Genomic DNA, 18,985 nt, shown 5'->3' with positions numbered 1-18,985 from the left:
TTTTACTGTATCAGTACTGTACAAGTCATTGATGCCTTCTCATGTGTGATGATTTAGGAACAAACCTAAAGATGTTTCTCAGGTTATTGATGCACATTCAGTATTGCAGTATATTATTATTGCATAGTCCATACTGGTTCTCTTCCAGACGGTTTTCGTTGTCTCTATATAAAAAAAATGCCAAATTCAACTGATCAGCCCTCTTCCATTAACTCTTTCCCTTGCAGCGTTTTTAAAAAAAGTTGCCAGCCAGCGCCAGCATTTTTCATTTTTTTATACTGCCCTAGGGTGATACTTCCGGGTTTTATAAGTTGCACCTGGTGGATAATAGCGGTATTGCGAAAAGCCAGAAATTCTCGTCATTGGCAGGCAAGGATTTTCTCTTAATTGACGAGTTAACTCGTCAATCGCGGATAAATAGTTAAAAGGCTGCCTGGACATCATGCGGCGGGCAGCGTCGCCACCCAGAACAATCAGTGTGTGACGTTGCAGTACCACGAGAGCGACTAGAAAGCATACGGAAAATATTTTTGGGATACTATATAAAGATTTTGTAAATTTCCTAGCGTAGAAAGACCTATATTGAAACTTTATTTTTGTGAGTGGATGCAGTTGCTAATGACTTCATTTGGACAACTTTAAGGGCAATTTTCCCAATATTTACATTTTTTTGCACCCTCAGATTCCAGATTTTCAAATAGTTTTATCTCAGCCAAAAATTGTCCAATCGTAACAAACCATACATCAACAGGCTGATTTAACTGTTTGAGGATGTATAACTCTCAGTTTCAAAAAATTAACCCTTATGACTGGTTTTGTGGTCCTAGGGCACCAACAGTGGAGGCCGGGGACTTCTCTTCCGAGGGGCACATATTCAAGTTGTGTGTTTGGTGCGTCATGTGAGCCTATGTGCATCATGCATCATGTCAAAATACCTGCCTGCTGCACACTTGTCGAAAGTGTGCAGCAGGCAGGCATACTAATAAACACTTGATCATGGCATTCTTATAAAAGCTTACAGCTTATTGGAAACCAAGGACATGTTTTAGATTGGTTTGTTTCCTATTTAAAGGATCGAACTTTCTCCAGAGAGACTGGCAAATATACATCATCATGCGCACCAGTTTTGTATGTTGTTCCACAGGGCTCAATCTTGGGTCCTGTTTAATTTTCTTTATACATGCTTCTTCTGTATGCTATATTTAAGAAGCATCATGTCCCATACCACAGTTACGCAGAAGATACTCAGTGTTATGTTCCCGGCATCTTTCTAGTTTACAGTGATTGTCTGAGAGATGTTAAAGAGTGGATGTCTGCCAACTTCCTTCAGTTAAACGAGACTAAGAAGGAAGTTTTAATCTTTGGCTCCCCTGCTTCTACAGAGGTTGTGGCCAGTAAACTGAAACGTAGGCGTTTCTTTCGACTCTGCTTTAACCTTTAGTAAACAGATTAATACTGTGGTTAGAAGTTGTTTTTATCAGTTAAAGGATATTGCAAAGATTAAGTCATTCTTAACATCAAGAGTCATGGAAACTGTAATATATGTTTTTATTTCATCCAGATTGGACTAATGTAATGTATTTATAAATACATATGACTGACTGACTGACTGACTGACTAAAAAGAGTTTATAATAAAAGAGACGCTCATGTTCATAAAACACTCGCAAGACACTAACTTAACGCTCTGATTACACAAGCGAATATCTGGCAAACCTGAGTGTCTCTTTTATAATAAATAATTGATGCTTCTACAGCAGGCACGTATTTTGACATGAACGTGATTCACATAGGTTCACATGACGGCCCGGACACAAATTTTGACATGATGAGCCACACACATGACAGGCTAAATACATGTTTTGATGACCCTTGAAAAAGAAGTCATTGGCCGCCACTGGACACAAATGTAAATTCTGTCACCGCATGCTATGTTGTTTTTTCCAAACACATTTTTGAGTCCGCCTACTCTTTAAAGGTGTTACATAGAGATCAGAATCTATACAGAAGTTGATGTATGATTCATTTTTTATTTCTTATCTCCTTTCCCCTTCATATAATCCCAAACAGGCAGTTCAGTGTGAATTCAAACACGGGTCAGTTGAGCATCAGAGAGGGTACACCGGCTGGACTCTACAGTCTGCAGGTGAGGGTGGCAGATAAGAGCTGGCCTGATGTCACCTCATCAGCTGAAGTCACCGTGATGGACCTGGATGAGGAGGCGCTGAGAAATGCCGCCTCTATAAGACTAGCCAGTGAGTAACTTTACTTTTAAAAACACTAATGTGTTCCTATATATATATATATATATGCACTCTTTTGTACCAATATGTACTAATATAAACTCTTTAGGTGCAAAGGTGTACCACCCTAGTACAGCTATAACCATATTTTGACCATTTTCGGTGCCAGTGTAACAGAAGATAAACATGATTAACTACTTCATAAATACAGAGCTTTGTATCTTTGTGTTATGTACAGACCTGACTGCAAACGATTTTTTCCGGGCATCCGGTAATGAGGAGAGCCGATACGCACGACTCCGACGCCTCTTATCTGAGCTCCTTCAGACAGACCTGGAAAACGTAGACATCTTCAGCCTGGCCAACGGCAGCCAGTCGGCCCAGACCCACCTCAGCGTGTGGTTCGCCGCCCATGGCTCACCGTACTACAGACCCGAGAAACTCCATGGCTACATGGCCATGCACAAAGCTAAGGTAACAAAGGGTGGCACTTTCACCCATATCACCATTACTCACACAGGCACAGACACATGGAGGTTATGGAGCCATTCGTATTACATCTCACACCTGCGTTTATAGTCACCCTGTGCTAGGGGCAATGAATATTTCATTTCTATGTAAGGAACGAGATGGTGGGCTGTCGCTTTCGGCGAGCAGGGAGGCTGGAATAGAAGGAAATAAAAAAACATGCGACTCCCGGTGCAGAATCCTGCAGTCTGTAAATCAGGGGTTGGAGCGAAGGCTCTTTGCAGCCCAGCATGGTGCTGATGGTCTCACAGAGCTTGTGTTGGTACGCTACACGGGAAGCTGTCTGACATCTTTTTAGAGCACTGCTGAGCGATGTGAATGGCTACCCTTGAGATTGTCTTACATCATTCCAAAAAAAAAAAACACCTGGACTAACAAGCACGTTGAGCCAAAGATGCAAAGTCAAACTATTGTGTAGCATTACTTGCTTTAGTCACATAAGACACAAGCTTCTTAAAAAAGTGTTTTTGATACCAGTATGTATTTTTGAGGTACTAATAAGACTCTTGTTCTCTCTCTCAGTTGGAGTCGGCCCTGGGCGTGACCATCCTACAAGTTGGGGTGGATGAGTGCACCTATGCAAGCTGCGGTCCGACCGAAGGCTGTTCAAGCAAAGTCGTGTTCAGCGACACCCCTACAACACTAAACAATGGAAATGTCTCTCTGGTATCGGTCTCAGCAAAAGCAAGCGCTCACTGCGGCTGTCTCGCACGCGAGGCCGTCCGCCTGCAGTGTTCCTTATACTCGCATAACCCCTGTCTGAATGGTGGCACCTGTGTTGACACTGATCTGGGCTACAGGTAAAACAATACAACAATACAAGTCTTTTGTGTGGTTGGTCTAATAAATAATCATTGTGTAGTGTGTGATTATTAAAGGGACACTCCACTTTTTTTTGAAAAAGTCTCATTTTCAGCTCCCCTAGTGTTAAACATTTGATTTTTTACCGTTTTGGAATCCATTCAGCTGATCTCCAGGTCTGGCGGTACCACTTTTAGCATAGCTTAGCATAATCCATTGAATCTGATTAGACCATTGGCATCTCGCAAAAAAAATTAAAGAGTTTCAATATTTTTCCTTTTTAAAACTTGACTCTTCTGTAGTTACATCGTGTACTAAGACTGACAGAAAATTAAAAGTTGTGATTTTCTAGGCAGAAATGTCTAGGAACTATACTCACATCTTGGCGTAATAATCAAGGACTTTGCTGCCGTAACATGGCTGTAGGAGGCACAATGATATTACGCAGTGCCCGAAAATAGTCCCCTGCTATTAAAGTTACCAAGGGGACTATTTTCAGGTGCTGCGCAATATCATTGCGCCTTCCGCAGCCATGTTACAGCAGCAAAGTCCTTGATTATTACGCCGCAATGAGAGTATAGTTCCTAGACATATCTGCCTAGAAAAGCGCAAAAAAAAGGAAAAATATCGGAACTCTTTGGTTATTTTTTTGCGCGATGCCAATGGTCTAATCGGACTCAACGGATTGTGCCAAGCCATGCCAAAAGTGGTACCGCAAGACCCGGAGACCAGCTGAATGGATTCCAAAACGGTAAAAAATCAAATGTTTAACTCTATGGGAGCTGAAAATGAGCATATTTAAAAAAAAAGTGGAGTGTCCCTATAAGGGTTGTTTAGTAATGGATGATCTTTTGCTGGTTTTCAGGTGTAAGTGCCCCCCCATGTTCGATGGGCCAGAATGTCAGCAAACCAAACACAGTTTCGTTGGCAATGGTTATGCTTGGTTTCCACCCATAAGGCCTTGCTTTCAGAGCCACATTTCTGTGGAGTTCATCACCGAGGTGGCCAACGGCCTGTTGTTCTATAATGGCCCAATGGGAGCAGCCCAGCCAGGAGAAAGAGAGGACTTCATTGCATTGGGTATGTTTCTCAAGACATCATCATCATCATTTCACACAGTCGTCACTGTTCCATCATTTTCGGATGAATTATAACACAATAATAGTTTCCTCTAACAATTAACTTTGTGAGTGCAATCGATCCATGCCAGCGAGCATAGTCTAAGGTGCGCCATTAATGCTAGATGATTTAAATGTACATGGTCAGCAGTGTTGGGTCAGCATTGATCTCGGCCCCGGGTCACCAGTGAATGTCACATTCGCCACCAGCCCAATACTGTATTATGCAACCAGTGATATGATTTCAGGGAACAACCCCCTTGCGACCTTGCATAAGCTTGCATCATCAGTTTGGGTCGTGTTTTTATTGAACAGGGGCCAAAACCCTCAACTGCAGTGACAGCAATTTGAAACTGACCACAGATTGATTACGAATAAGCATTTTTTACTGCTGGGGTCAAAAACCAATCCAAGGGGGACATAAAACAACATTAGAGACTTACACCACTTATGTGTGCAGATGGTGTTTCATATGCTGCAATAAGATTGATGAGTTATATAGATACAGTATGCAAGCATATAGGTTTATAGGTATAGTTTGTAATTTCTGCATTACTATTGCATGCTAAATGCAATATCTACAGTCATAAAAATCTTTTAATTTGTAGGTAAATGTTAGAAATGATTTTTGTAGACAAAATATACCCAGTTTTTAAGGTACAAACACTGGGACGGTACCCTTTAAAAAGGTGCAAATATGTAACTTGTGCAGTACTATACAGTAAATGGGCATGTGCCTTTTAGGTACTAAAATGCACTCTGTAGGTGGGTCAGTGACAAGAACATTTTGGCAAGATGGGAAATTCAAAAATCTTTTTAAAAAACTTGTTTTAAAAACACGCATCAGGTTTATTTTAATGTACATAGTGTATTTATGTAAATTTTATGCAATAAAAAAATTACATTTGCACCATTTTTATGAAAGTTAAGACTGAATGGACCTGAAAATCTAAAATAGTGTAACCGCCAGTTGCGCCAAAGAATGAGAAATATTAAATATTTTATCCACCTTGATGGCACACTGCAAAAAAAAATTTCAAGGAAATAAATTCTTAGTATTTTTGTCTGTTTTCAGTAAAAATATCTAAAAATTCTTAATTTAAGATGCTTTTTCTTGATGAGCAAAACGACCCAAGAAAATAAGTCAATAGTTTTTAGACCAAAAATATCAAATTAAGTGATTTTGTGCATAAAACAAGCAAAAAACTCTGCCAATGGGGTAAACGAATTTTTCTTGAATTTTCTTGAATTTAGTGTTTAAGAAAAACGTTCAAGATTTTTTTGCTAACCCCATTGGCAGATATTTTTTGCTTGTTTTATGCACAAAATCACTTTCATTTGAAAATATTTTTTTGCAGTGAATGTAAGCGTAATCATCAAAAAAAAAAAAAATTTAATATCATTGTATTAGTTATTTCTAAATGTAAATTTTATTGCTCTGTTCTGTTCTTTACAGCTCTGTTTTCTAAATAATCTTTGACAAATTAAAAAATGTATGTAAAAAAATCATATTACACTAAACTTGATGATTATATTTTATTCCACATTTTTATGAATATATTTATATATATTCATTTAAAAAATACTAGTTACATCAATTGACACAGACTGGTTACACCACGCTGACATTTTTGCAATTATCCCCCAAATATTCTTTTAAAATTAAATAAAACCAAAAAATTTTAATTTAGTCCTCGAAAAAGAGAATTTATGCAAGTCATCTGCAAATTTATTTTAAATATTTTAACCTTTTTACATTTAATAATGTGAACCATACGGACACAAAATAATTAACATCACGTCATTGACCCAAGTACAAATCAGTGGCGTTGCGAGGGGGCTATGGGGGCTTAAGCCCCTTATGTTTTTTAAAGGCCCCTGATCTGAGACAAATTAGGGTTTAATCAACAAGGGAATAAGACTGGCAAAAAGTGAGGGAAAAAAAAGAAAAAAGATAACCACCATGAGGACAGACAGCCCAAAGATAATATGGACAACTAAAGTTGAATAGTTAAATCTATTTATTAATTGTTTTAATATGTTCACATTACAATAATATTATAATTATAAAAATAACAGATTATTTGCTGTGTTTGTAGAGTTATTTTCTCGTGGGGCTAAGCCCCTCATCCCATCTGACCTTAGCAATGCCCCTGGTACAAATGCATACTTTAAAAAAAAATGTAATCTCTTTAATCAGAGCTGAAGAATGGAGTTCCCACACTATGTGTGAATCACGGCTCAGGGACTCTCACATTGCAGCTGCCCGCAAGAGCCACTGTCACTGACCGCCGCTGGCATCATCTCGACATCATCAGCGACGGCAAGGTACGGCAAGAGGAAGAAAAAGATATAAAAGCTCTTAGAGGTCACACGACCAAAATCAGACACCGGGATGTTGCCATTCCCGTTTGACATCATAATGTTTTCAACTTCACCTCAATTACATTGAGATATGAAGGTTTTAGACAGTCCAGATCATAACATACCTCTAAGGTTCTTACGGGTTAAGCAGATTGTGGTCTTCATTGTCTTGTGGGATTCGTGTCTATAATATTCCATTACAAAACTTGACCTCTCATGCACTCATATGTGATGTAACATAATGCTTTAAGGTAAAATCATTGGATTGCGTGTGTGTGTGTGTGTGTGTGTGTGTGTGTGTGTGTGTTTGTTTGTGTAGACAGTACAGATGATTCTGGACCATTGCTCTGGGACTGCGCTGAATGAGGTGGAAGGTCTGGGAGTGGAGATGTTTGAGACGGATCAGTCTTTGTGTAAGGCCTCTGGAGAGACTCCAGGCAGTGAGAGGTAAAGGACATGAAACTCAAAATTGTACTTATCTATGTATCTTTATAATCTAAAACCAGGTTACCCACACAGAGTCTGTGAGTTGCACGACAAAGCACATTCTATTAATTGCCTCAAATTTTAATATTTATTTATTACATATTTTTTATATTAGCTTGGCTTCTTTTAGACAAAAAATATCAAATTTAAGTGAATTTGTGCTTAAAACAAGCAAAAATATCTGCCAATGGAGTAAGAAAAAAACTCTAAAAATAAGTTTAAGTTTTTCTTAAACGCTTAATTTAAGTAAAAAATTCTTTCCCCATTGGCAGATATAACTAGACTAATTTTCTTAGGTTATTTTGCTCATCAAGAAAATACATCTTAATTCAACAATTTTTAATTATTTGTACTGAAAACAAGACAAAAATACGAAGAAAGAAAGTAATTTTTTTGCAGTGTATTTAGTACACTGCAAAAATAGATTTTTAAGAAAAAAATTCTTAGCTTTTTTGTCTTGTTTTCAGTAAGGGTATCAAAAAAAAAAGTTCTTGAATTAAGATGCTTTTTCTTGATGAGCAAAACGACCCAATAAAATAAGTTTAGTTTTTAGACAAAAAGTATCAAATTTAAGTGAATTTGTGCTTAAAACAAGCAAAAATATCTGCCAATGGAGTAAGAAAAAAACTCTAAAAATAAGTTTAAGTTTTTCTTAAATGCTTAATTTAAGTAAAACATTCTTTCCCCATTGGCAGATATATCTATACTAATTTTCTTAGGTTATTTTTCTCATCAAGAAAATACATCTTAATTCAAGAATTTTTTATTATTTGTACTGAAAACAAGAAGATGCTTTTTCTTGATGAGCAAAACAACCCAATAAAATAAGTCTAGTTTTTAGACCAAAAATATCAAAATGGGGTAAGCAAAATTTTTTTTTCTTAAACACTAAATTCAAAAAAATTGAAGAAAAATCTGCTTACCCCATTAGCAGATTTTTTTTGCTTGTTTGATGCACAAAATCATAAAGACTTTATAGATATTTTTACTCAAAACAAGACAAAAATACTAAGAATTTTTTTTTCTTGAAAATCATTTTTTGCAGTGTATTTTTTTAATACAAATATCTAAAAATTCTTACATCAAGATGCATTTTTTGATTAGCAAAATGACCTAAGAAAATAAGTCTAGTTTTTTATCAAACATATACAATTTAAGTGAATTTGTGTATAAAGCAAGCCAAAAAAAAAGAAAAAAGTGAAAAAAGAAAAAGTAAACTTATTTCAAGATTTTTTTTATTAACCCAATTGTAGATTTTTTGCTTGTTTTAAGCACAAATTCACTTCAATTTTTTATTTTTGGTTTTAAAACTAGACTTATTTTCTTAGGTCATTTTGCTCATAAAGAAAATGAATCTTGATTTAAACATTTCTTTAGATATTTGTACTGAAAACAAGACATAAATGCTAAGTAAGAAAGGCATTTTTTGCTGTGCAGAGGTAAGGAAATTTACGAATTATATGTGCATCTCCTCTTCAGGTTTTTAGATGTGTACCAACCTCTCCAGCTGGGTGGGGTTAAAGACACCCACCCATTCCGTAGGTCACACCCCCCTTACAAGGGCTTTGTGGGATGCTTGAGAAACCTGGTAGTGGACAGTCAGGTAAATCCACCTTTATTTCTCTCCACTGTTTTTAAGGTGCGTATTTGCACGGGGTAAACATCTTTCTTTCTTCGTGACTGAATGTGAATGTGCTTTGGGTTACAATCCACAATTCCAGACACCCAACTGAGCCACTTTCTGACAGCGAGTCAATACGGGTCAATGAAATTCAACATAGTGCTGACTCGGGTCTCTCCGTGTGTTTATGTCTGCTTTCCGTCAGGTGTATGACCTCAGCAGCCCGGCAGAGAGCGAGAACAGCAATCCGGGATGTGCCCTAACCGACGGCGTGTGTTTGACCGCTGGAGGACCCTCGTGTGGTGTCCATGGGAAGTGCATGGGCGAATGGGGTTCCTTTAGCTGCGACTGCCACCCTGGGTACAGTGGACACAAATGTGACAAAGGTGAGCTGCACATTTTGATAACCTGGAGTATGGTTACGCCTATTTAGGGTTGGATGCTGAATTGGTTTTATGTTACAGCACTGCCCGAGTGGTCCTTTGAAAAAGACAGCGTCCTGCGGTATCAGCTGAGAGGTGGAGGAAGCCCACGCAAAACTCAAGCTCAATTCCTGATCAGAACACGCTCTTCTTCAGGCATCCTGCTTAGCGTGTCCTCCCGCGACTCCAACGAGTTTATTATCCTGGAAATAAGTGATGTACAATGATGTACAAGTTTAATATTTGGAAACAATGACACATTGTCACGTGCAAATCTTTTTGTCTATCAGATAGCTGATGGATACCTCAGCGTCCGTAGTAATTTGGGAGATGGTGCTCATTCTCTTAAACTCAAAGGCCATCGTGTGAACCATGGGCAGTGGGTCCTAGTCAGCCTCCATCGCTATGACAACATCTTTACTTTGCAATTGGAGCAGGGAGGAGGTTCACGAGAGGTCACAGGGGTCCTGGGACACAAGAAAGAAATAGTGGTGCATCCCTCCAGTTTGTATATAGGAAATAGCGGCACTTCAAACATCAATGGAGACTTTCAAGGTACGGCTCTTGTTCTGTACTGATGTGACGTTGATTTGCTATTTTATTTTGCTATTGTGTGCATCTCTTATTAAAGCTTTGACTACTTCCTTATTTGGTCTGGATGAATAAAGCTTTGGAAATATTTCTGATTTTATCCCAATAATGATTACTGTGCACTTTAAATTAGCCAAATACATGAATCACTATGTACAATATGTAAAAGAATAAAAATAATACCTTGCAGGCTGTATGCGGGACATGAGACTAAACGGTCACTCTCTGCCGCTGGACGGTCAGGGCGCGGAGTTCAGTACGGTATTGGAGCGCCGCGGGATCGTGCCCGGCTGTCACTCTGACGCCTGCAATGCCAAACCCTGTCTGAGTCCATTATACTGCGTGGACCTATGGAGAAAACATGAATGCAGGTGAGTACGCTCTCTCGTTTTTAAAGGGACATTCAATTTTTTTTTAATATGCTAATTTTCCAGCTCCCCTAGAGGTAAACATTTGTTTTTTACCGTTTTGGAATCCATTCAGCTGATCTCCGGGTCTGGCGCTAGCACTTTTAGCATAGCTTAGCACAATGCATTGAATCTGATTAGACCATTAGCATCGCGCTAAAATATAACCAAAGAGTTTTTATATTTTTCCTATTTAAAACTTGACTCTTAGTTACATGTACTAAGACCAACAGAAAATTTAAAGTTGCGATTTTTTATGATATTACGCACTGCCTGAAAATAGTCCCCTGCTATTGAAGTAACCAAGGGGACTATTTTCGGGCAGTTCGTAATATCACGACGCCTGCTGCAGCCATGTTACAGAAGCAAAGTCTTTGATTATTATGCCAGTTTGAGAGTATAGTCAAGTTTTAAATAGAAAAAAATAAAGAAACTCTTATTTTTTAGCGCGATGCTAATGGTCTAATCAGATTCAATGGATTGTGCTAAACTATGCTAAAAATGCTAGCGCAAGACCCGGAGATCAGCTGATGTCTCTTTAAATGCATTTCCTTTAGATTCATTAACATAAAATGTACCGGTAAACACATTTTTTTCCCTCTCTTCAGGTGTCCAGCCAATCAGGTTGCAGTAATGGATGAGGTCACGGGTCTTTTGCATTGTGCCCCCTCCCCCTGCGGTGCCACCACGTGCCGTAACGGTGGCACCTGTCTGGCACACAACACCAAGAGCTACCAGTGCCGTTGTCCGGAAGGCTTCAGGGGCCAGTGGTGTGAAATCGGCCAGGTTAAATCTCTCCGCCTCGCCGCGCTCAGTCCAAGTTCCATCCTGGCCATCAGCATGTGCCTCCTCGTCTTTTTTGGTAATTACTGTTTAAACAAACATGAGCATCATGTGCATCAATAATGTACACCTGTGACTTACAGTGCTTGAGAGTCAAACCCATGACCTTTATGCAATGCTCTACCAATTAAACTACATGAATTAAACTACATTATCAATGATTTATTAAAATGTTGTCAATAGACAGAAAACAATAAAACAGGTGAAAATAAGGAGGCACTCTTGGTGACTGTATGTGCACCACTGACAGACCGGCAGTGCCCTCCGGGTCTCTGCCGGTTCTGACACTCCATCATCGACATCACAGGCAGACACACAAATCCTTTTCAAGGCATTAGCACATGCAGGCGGGAAGAAATCAGTCATCGGGTGAGGCGAGAGAGAGAAAAGTGCTACCAGATAATAGGATTGGTTGGGCTTGCGGTGAAGGAGAGATGCCTTCAGAGAAATTTGGCAGCAGCCACGTGGGTTATTTTGGGATTGATCTGCCTTTAATTAAAAAGAGGCATCCTGCCATCCACGAGCAGCGGATCCTGAAGATGATGACGGGTGGAAGCGCAAAGAACCAAATTCTGTGCTTTGATGTTTTGCTCTTTTATTGCTCAGGAGATTTGATGGAGTTCTCAGTTGTGTTTTATTGAAGTATCAATTTAGTTTCAGATGTTTCTCCTAAAATTGATAAGTGAAATGAGAGAAAGGAATGAGACAACTATTAAAATACATTACGAGTATGGAGCTATAAAATTGATGTAGATTGTACACTGCAAAAAAAGTATTTTCAAAAAACAAAATTCTTAGTATTTTTGTCTTGTTTTCAGTAAAACTATCAAGAAATTCTTAAATTAAGATGCTTTTCTTGATGAGCAAAACGACCCAAGAAAATAAGTCTAGTTTTTAGACCAAAAAAATCAAATTAAAATGATTTTGTGCATAAAACAAGCAAAAAAAATCTGCCAATGGTATAAGCAAATTTTTCTTGAATTTTTCTTGAATTTAGTGTTTAGGAAAAATGTTCAAGATTTTTTGCTTACCCCATTGGCAGATTTTTTTTTGCTTGTTTTATGCACAAAAGCACTTCAATTTGATACTTTTGGTCTAAAAACTAGACTTATTTTATTGGGTCGTTTTGCTCATCAAGTAAAAGCATCTTAATTTAAGAATTTTTGTGTATTTTTACTGAAAACAAGACAAAAATACTAAGAATTTTTTTTTTTCATTTTTTGCATTGTATACGTAAAATAATCTGGATTTGCATTATTTGATGTGAAATGTTTAAATTTACATTGAAATCTACAATTTATTTGACTTTTGATCACAGATTTGGCAAATCTGCGCTCAGTTTGTGACATTGTAGAGATCTCAAGCAAGTTTCAGTTTGCTTTCCATCTCATTGATGCATTGCAAAAAATTACTTTTATTTTTTTCTTGCTTTAAGTACAAATATCTATACATTTTTAAATCAAGATGCATTTTCTTGATGAGCAAAATGACTTAAGACAATAAGTCAACAAATAAGTCAACAATTTTTGCATAAAACAAGCAAAAAATCTGCCAATGGGGAAATAAAAAAAAAATCTTGAACTTTTTTCTTTAACATTAAATTCATGAAAAATTCTAGAAGAAAATGCATTTTTTGCAGTGTGTCTAGGAGAAATAATTGAGATACTAAAGAGGTCTCACCTGTGGTTATTTTTTTGGGGGATAGCATCCTCAGTAATGTACCGTACTTTTGTGATCACAGACACAAATAAATGTAATTTTGTTGTTAAATCATTTATGTTAGTGGTGAGGATGGTGATAAACTTTTACCATGCTGCTCAACAGTGGTGGCCGGTGACTTCTTTTTTCGAGGGCGCTCGATGAGAAGTCCGTCACAACATGTATGTAGCCCGTCATGTGTGTGGTTCCTTTTTTTCAAAATATGTGTTCGGCGTGTCGAGTGATCCTATGTGCATCACGTGTCTTGTCAAAATAAGTGTCTGCTTTATGATTAAAGAGACGCTCACGTTTGCCAGATACTCGCATAATCTCATGCGTAATCAGAGTTTACTGTTAAGGGAGTGTCTTGCGTGTATTTTGTGAACATGAGCGTCTCTTTTATCATAAACGGTTTTGACACGTCTGCAGCAGACACTTATTTTGAAAAAACACGTGATGCAGATGGTTCACATGACGCAACAAACACATATTTTAAAAACACAAGCAAAACACATGACACTCCGAACACATATTTTTGAATAGGCGCACCTCGGAAGAGCATTCACGAGCCGCCACTGATGATCAATATAGTATTAACAACAATGCACACAATAAAAGAAAATGACAATAAGATAAATACAAACATTTATGTTCTCTATCTTTGTCTCTTGTTTCTCTCTGCAGCTGTGCTCGTGGCGGTGACCGTCTGGAATCAGAAGGGCAGTAGGAATAAGTTTCGCAAGCGCGGCGTTTACCACATCCCGGCAGAGCACGAAAGTTGGGAGGACGTCCGAGAGAATATTCTCAACTACAATGAGGAAGGTGGAGGAGAACAGGACCAGGTATTCCATTAACACAGGGCAATCTGGGGGAAATATTGATTTCCTTTCATCAAGACTCAGGTCAAGTGAATGACTTCCATCAGCATGTAGATGTTTCAGGGATGCTCCTCTAGGTGGCAGCATTGAGTCCTTTAAGGCAGTGGTTCTCAACCTTTTTCATTTTTAAGGGCCCTCCTCTCAATTTCCACCAAATTAAATATATTTATATTTATTACAAAAACAACCAAACTATAAGAAATATCTAGATTTTTTGTTGTTGTTGTTTTAGCTCATTATATTCCTTGTTACCTTTAAGTCATCTTGAGCCCCCCCCCTTGGAAATCTGTTGAGTCCACCTTGTTGGCCCCTGCCCCTACTGGAGAAACACTGCTTTAAGGTTCTTATGTGGCCAACATGTTCCTGGATCTGTTTCTGAAACACCATTCTTAAAAGTCTTAAGACTTATTCCAAAAATCAGATGGTGATGATTGGTTGACAGGAATTTTAGGCTGAAGAAATGTTAAGACAGGTACATGTGATGTATGGTTAAATGTTGTTTTTTATATATTGTGATGTATTGATATATTGTGGCCATACAAAAAAATCATATTTATATTGTGATAAACATGACCCTGGAAACATGGGTATATTTGTAGCAATTGTTAAAATACATTTTATGGGTCAAAATTATAGTTTTTTGATGCCAACCAATACGGCAAAAAAATTAATTTCTCTGGCCAAAATAAACATATGCTCAATTGAATATATTTTTTATTTTGGAAATATATTTAGTTTTAATCTTTAAATATCAACATTTCAAAATGTATTTTTTTGCCTAAATATATTTTAAATATATGCTAAATGCAAGTTAATTTATAAAGAATTTTTTTAAGTTGAAAATTTTACCTTTTTAAAACAGTTATGTTAAGTTCATAACATAAATAAAGTTTTTTTTCCAATGTGACGTGAATATATTTCCTTGGATTGAAATATATGGACGGCTAAATATATTTTTAATGTTTTAAAATGTATTTACTTTTAAAATATATTTTGACATATACAAAAAATTGCCAAAAATATATCGGTGAAAAATATATTTTTGTAAACATATTCCAAAATATATATTCAGCATATTTTGTCCATTTTTTTGTGTACTTTAAAATATATTTAAAAATATATATTTTTTGCCATATGGGAAAAACATTAAAATATTAAAGGCGGGGTGCATGATCTCTGAAAGCGAATGTTGACATTTAAAATCACCTAAACAAACACACCCCTACCCCAATCGATTCTGGACCTTCTTTCGATAGACCCGCCCCACACATACGCAAACCACACTGCAAAAAAATATTTTCAAGAAAAAGTATTCTTAGTATTTTTGTCTTGTTTTCAGTACAAATATCTAAAAGTTCTTAAATTAAGATGCTTTTTCTTGATGAGCAAAACGACCCAAGAAAGTCTAGTTTTTAGACCAAAAATATCAAATTTAAGTAATTTTGTGCATAAAACAAGCAAATAAAATCTGCCAATGGGGTAAGCAAAAAAATCTTGAACATTTTTCTTAAACACTAAATTTAAGAAAAATTCAAGAAAATACATCTTGATTTAAGAATTTTTAGATATTTTTACTGAAAACAAAAAAAAATACTAAGAATTTTTTTCTTGAAACTAATTTTTTGCAGTGCAGGCAAGATGTCGGTTAGTAGACACGCCCCTTACTGCTGATTGGCTACAAGTGTGTTTTGGTACTCGGCCCGACTCCCTTTTCCAAAGTGTTTTTCAAAATCATGCACCCCGCCTTTAAGTAAAGATCATGTTGAATATATTTAGTAAATTTCTTACCGTAAAAACATCAAACATGTATTTATCATTATTGTGTGTTGCTTAGGACTTCATTTGGACAACTTTAAATGTGATTTTCTCAATATTTAGAGTTTTTTACAGCCTCAGATTCCAGATTTTCAAAGAGTTGTATCTCGGCCAAATACGTTTGAAGTAAAAATCTAAAACCTTTACCTTTTTGTGCTACTAGAACGCCTATGACATCACAGAGCTGAAGAGGCCGCTGTGCTCCAGTCTCTCTCAATCATCCTCCTGCACCACCGCACCCCTCATCAAATCCTCACAGGGCTCTCAAGAGGAAGTCCACCCCTGCGGGAACGTCGCGAGCGGAGCCGCCCTACCCTACCATCACAGTGACAACTGCCCCGCCCACTGCTCCATGGACTTCAAGAGCTACGTGTCGCGCATCATCTGGGAGGCCGACAGCGACAGCGCGTCCTTCCCCCTGGACACCTATCACGTGTACTGCATCGAGGGGACGGGCTCCACCGCGGGCAGCCTCAGCTCACTTGGATCGGCCATCTCGGAGGAGGACTTTAGTTACGACTCCTTAAGACGCTGGGGTACCAAGTTTGAAGGTCTAAGTGAACTTTATCGCAGGCCGGAGTTGGCCATACCATACATGGACACTGTGCAAAGTCAGAACCAGGAACAGCAACAATAACCGGTCTCCTTATTTGTTTTTATTATTTTATTATTTGTGGTACATTCATAAAGCTTTAAGGGTGAGGAGCAACCAGACTTAGAGAATCGATTTGCTTTATTTATTAAGTGAACTTTTAAATGTACTTATATTTATTTTTGCTCTGAGATGATCTTAAAACACGGAACAAAGCCAGCGAACCACCATGTGTCCTGACATGGTATACGTTCAGGTCCAATATTTCACAACTAACATGCATTTCGGTAAAGACACGTAACTAAGGCTGCATTGCATTCAATTCACAAAATCAAAATTTTCATCCATGGGTGATTGTCACGAAATCCAGACTTAGAAGGTGTCAAGCATCAAATTTTTTTTAAAAGCCCTTGAAGCCAATTTTTTTGCACATATAAGATTAAGGTCTGAACTTACTATAACCATTATTTTTAGATTTAAAAATATTTCCTATAGAATTATTTACATTTTGTAGATTATCATTATCAAAAATTATCATTGCCGCAACATGATATTACATTAAATATATGCATTTACAAACTCATGTTTCGGTAATGAGAGCTAAAAAGTTGTCTAGGTACTATGACAAACAAAATTTCAACTTTTATCTGGAGAGAAAAAATAAGACCTGCTTACCTGGTAGCCATCTTGAGTGTCACAGTCAATTATGTCCCTTCCAACAATTTTGTTTTTGCACATATAAGATTAAGGTCTGAACTTACTATACCCATTATTTTTAGAGGATTTAAAAAATATTTCCTATAGAATTGTTTACATTTTTTTGTTTATCATTATCAAAAATTATCATTACCGCAACATGATATTATATTAAATAATTGCATTTACAAACTCATGTTTTGGTAATGAGAACTAAAAAGTTACTATGAAAACCAAAATTTCAACTTTTAGCCATCTTGAGTGTCACAGTCAATTATGTCCTTTTCATCAATTTTTTTAAATGTTAGTTCCTTGAGGGCTTAAACAATGATTAAAAATTGTTGCGGAGGATGAGAAAATTGGTCTTGGACACATTTATATTCCTTATTTTGTCTCTACATTTACCAATGATCACCAAATACCACATGTTTCTTTACTGTAAATGTTTATAGTATAACATGCTTAAAATAAAATAAAGCTTTTTATTTTGTAGATTTTTTAATTATAAATATTTCCATGTCAAAGAACCCAAATCCAGTCATGGACATGTTGCGGTAATGAAAATTTTCCCCTTAAATGTGGAAAAAACAACAAAATTAGTTTGTATGATGTTATATGAAATCAAATGCAAAATAATATGCAAAACTCTTACTTTGCATTTACTTTTTTTATCAAAATGTTTCATGACACCTCATAAGTCTAATTTCGCGAGAATCACCCCTGTGCATTCATACAGACACAACCAGCAAAAAATACATTTTTCAAATTAATTGCCAAACATAAAGTAAATGTTAGCAAAGACAGATGTGTAATACAATAAACAAACACCTGTAAAGCAAACTGCAAAATTTGCTTTTAATTTGTAGCATTTTATTATTTCATCAAGCAAGAGAAACCCATTAGGCTTATATGGAAGTCTGAGATGTTAAATAGGAATAACTCACGTCCGACATCAGAATGGATTGCAGCATTATTCCGAGCTGTTTACTGATCCGGATGTAACGTTTTGTAAATCTACACCAAAACACTTCTGTTTTAATGGAGCCAGCTGTACTGGTGATAAATGGACACTTCTGAATTTTACCTCTGTAGCATAAATTTGCCAAAAGAGGGTTATGAAGACACCTTAAGATTTCATAGGTGACTGATGTGCCAATAAATCAAAAACCCGCTCATGCAAAGAGTGCACATGTTATATTACCTTCCAGTGGCATTGAATTTTTTCTGAAACTGAATTTATACTCGGGTATAAATCGGTGTTCTGTCATAAATGTTCATTGCGTAGGCATTTCTGGAGTTTTTCTTTCCTTTTTTCATGTTTTAATGTGAAAGACATCGGTGTGTGATGCCAATAATGGTGTGTTGAAACACATTGACACTGTTTTCTTTGTCATGGGTAACATCGGATGAATGTATTGTGTTAAATCGGAATGGCCGTGTTAAGACTTTACTGTTTTTTAAATTTGAAATATGTCAAAGGTCGGCGCAAAAACAATCACTAAAAATGCTTATAAAGTTTTTAAATGGCAATATACTTACAAAAGATCTGTATAGATATATTTTTATTGTTATGAAATGAAGTATATTAGTCTGTTAAATGTGCAGGCTATATTTTGTAAAAGAGGTATTTACCTCTCTAATCTCAAACAATTCATGATTATGTTCATCATAAAGTTGTGGAACAAATTTGGGTTTCAACTGACCTGAGAGCAGCAGGCAAGGTCAGTTCATGCAGCTTATAAACAAGATTATGAGCTCATTGGACACAAAGCTTTCTGCTGATTATTATTTTGGCTAAATAGCCTTTGGCCAGGTCCTGTGAATAATGTACATAAATACTTTTCTAGAGACCTAACATCCGATAGTCCTTTTGTATATGAATT

The 18,985-nt window shown here is 36.9% G+C and overlaps 1 protein-coding gene across 1 annotated transcript in view; it reads left to right on the top strand.

Moving 5' to 3' along the window:
• LOC129448491 (neural-cadherin) overlaps positions 1 to 18,723 on the top strand; it is a 163,810-nt gene extending 145,087 nt beyond the window's left edge. Inside the window, exons 20-33 of the mRNA XM_073872386.1 lie at positions 2,070 to 2,254; positions 2,481 to 2,716; positions 3,293 to 3,570; positions 4,437 to 4,651; positions 6,890 to 7,017; positions 7,373 to 7,500; positions 9,019 to 9,142; positions 9,366 to 9,546; positions 9,625 to 9,795; positions 9,877 to 10,137; positions 10,364 to 10,544; positions 11,189 to 11,442; positions 13,806 to 13,963; positions 15,978 to 18,723. Of these exons, the coding sequence (XP_073728487.1) occupies positions 2,070 to 2,254; positions 2,481 to 2,716; positions 3,293 to 3,570; positions 4,437 to 4,651; positions 6,890 to 7,017; positions 7,373 to 7,500; positions 9,019 to 9,142; positions 9,366 to 9,546; positions 9,625 to 9,795; positions 9,877 to 10,137; positions 10,364 to 10,544; positions 11,189 to 11,442; positions 13,806 to 13,963; positions 15,978 to 16,451 (2,974 nt within the window). The 3' untranslated portion in view covers positions 16,452 to 18,723. The remainder of the gene's footprint in view (positions 1 to 2,069; positions 2,255 to 2,480; positions 2,717 to 3,292; positions 3,571 to 4,436; positions 4,652 to 6,889; positions 7,018 to 7,372; positions 7,501 to 9,018; positions 9,143 to 9,365; positions 9,547 to 9,624; positions 9,796 to 9,876; positions 10,138 to 10,363; positions 10,545 to 11,188; positions 11,443 to 13,805; positions 13,964 to 15,977) is intronic.
• Positions 18,724 to 18,985: the final 262 nt, after the last annotated feature.

The sequence above is a fragment of the Misgurnus anguillicaudatus genome, chromosome 10 (assembly GCF_027580225.2).
Source record: "Misgurnus anguillicaudatus chromosome 10, ASM2758022v2, whole genome shotgun sequence".
Classification (NCBI taxonomy): Eukaryota; Metazoa; Chordata; class Actinopteri; order Cypriniformes; family Cobitidae; genus Misgurnus; species Misgurnus anguillicaudatus.
Note: the sequence above shows the minus strand (reverse complement) of the source record. Positions and strands in the feature narration are given on the sequence as shown.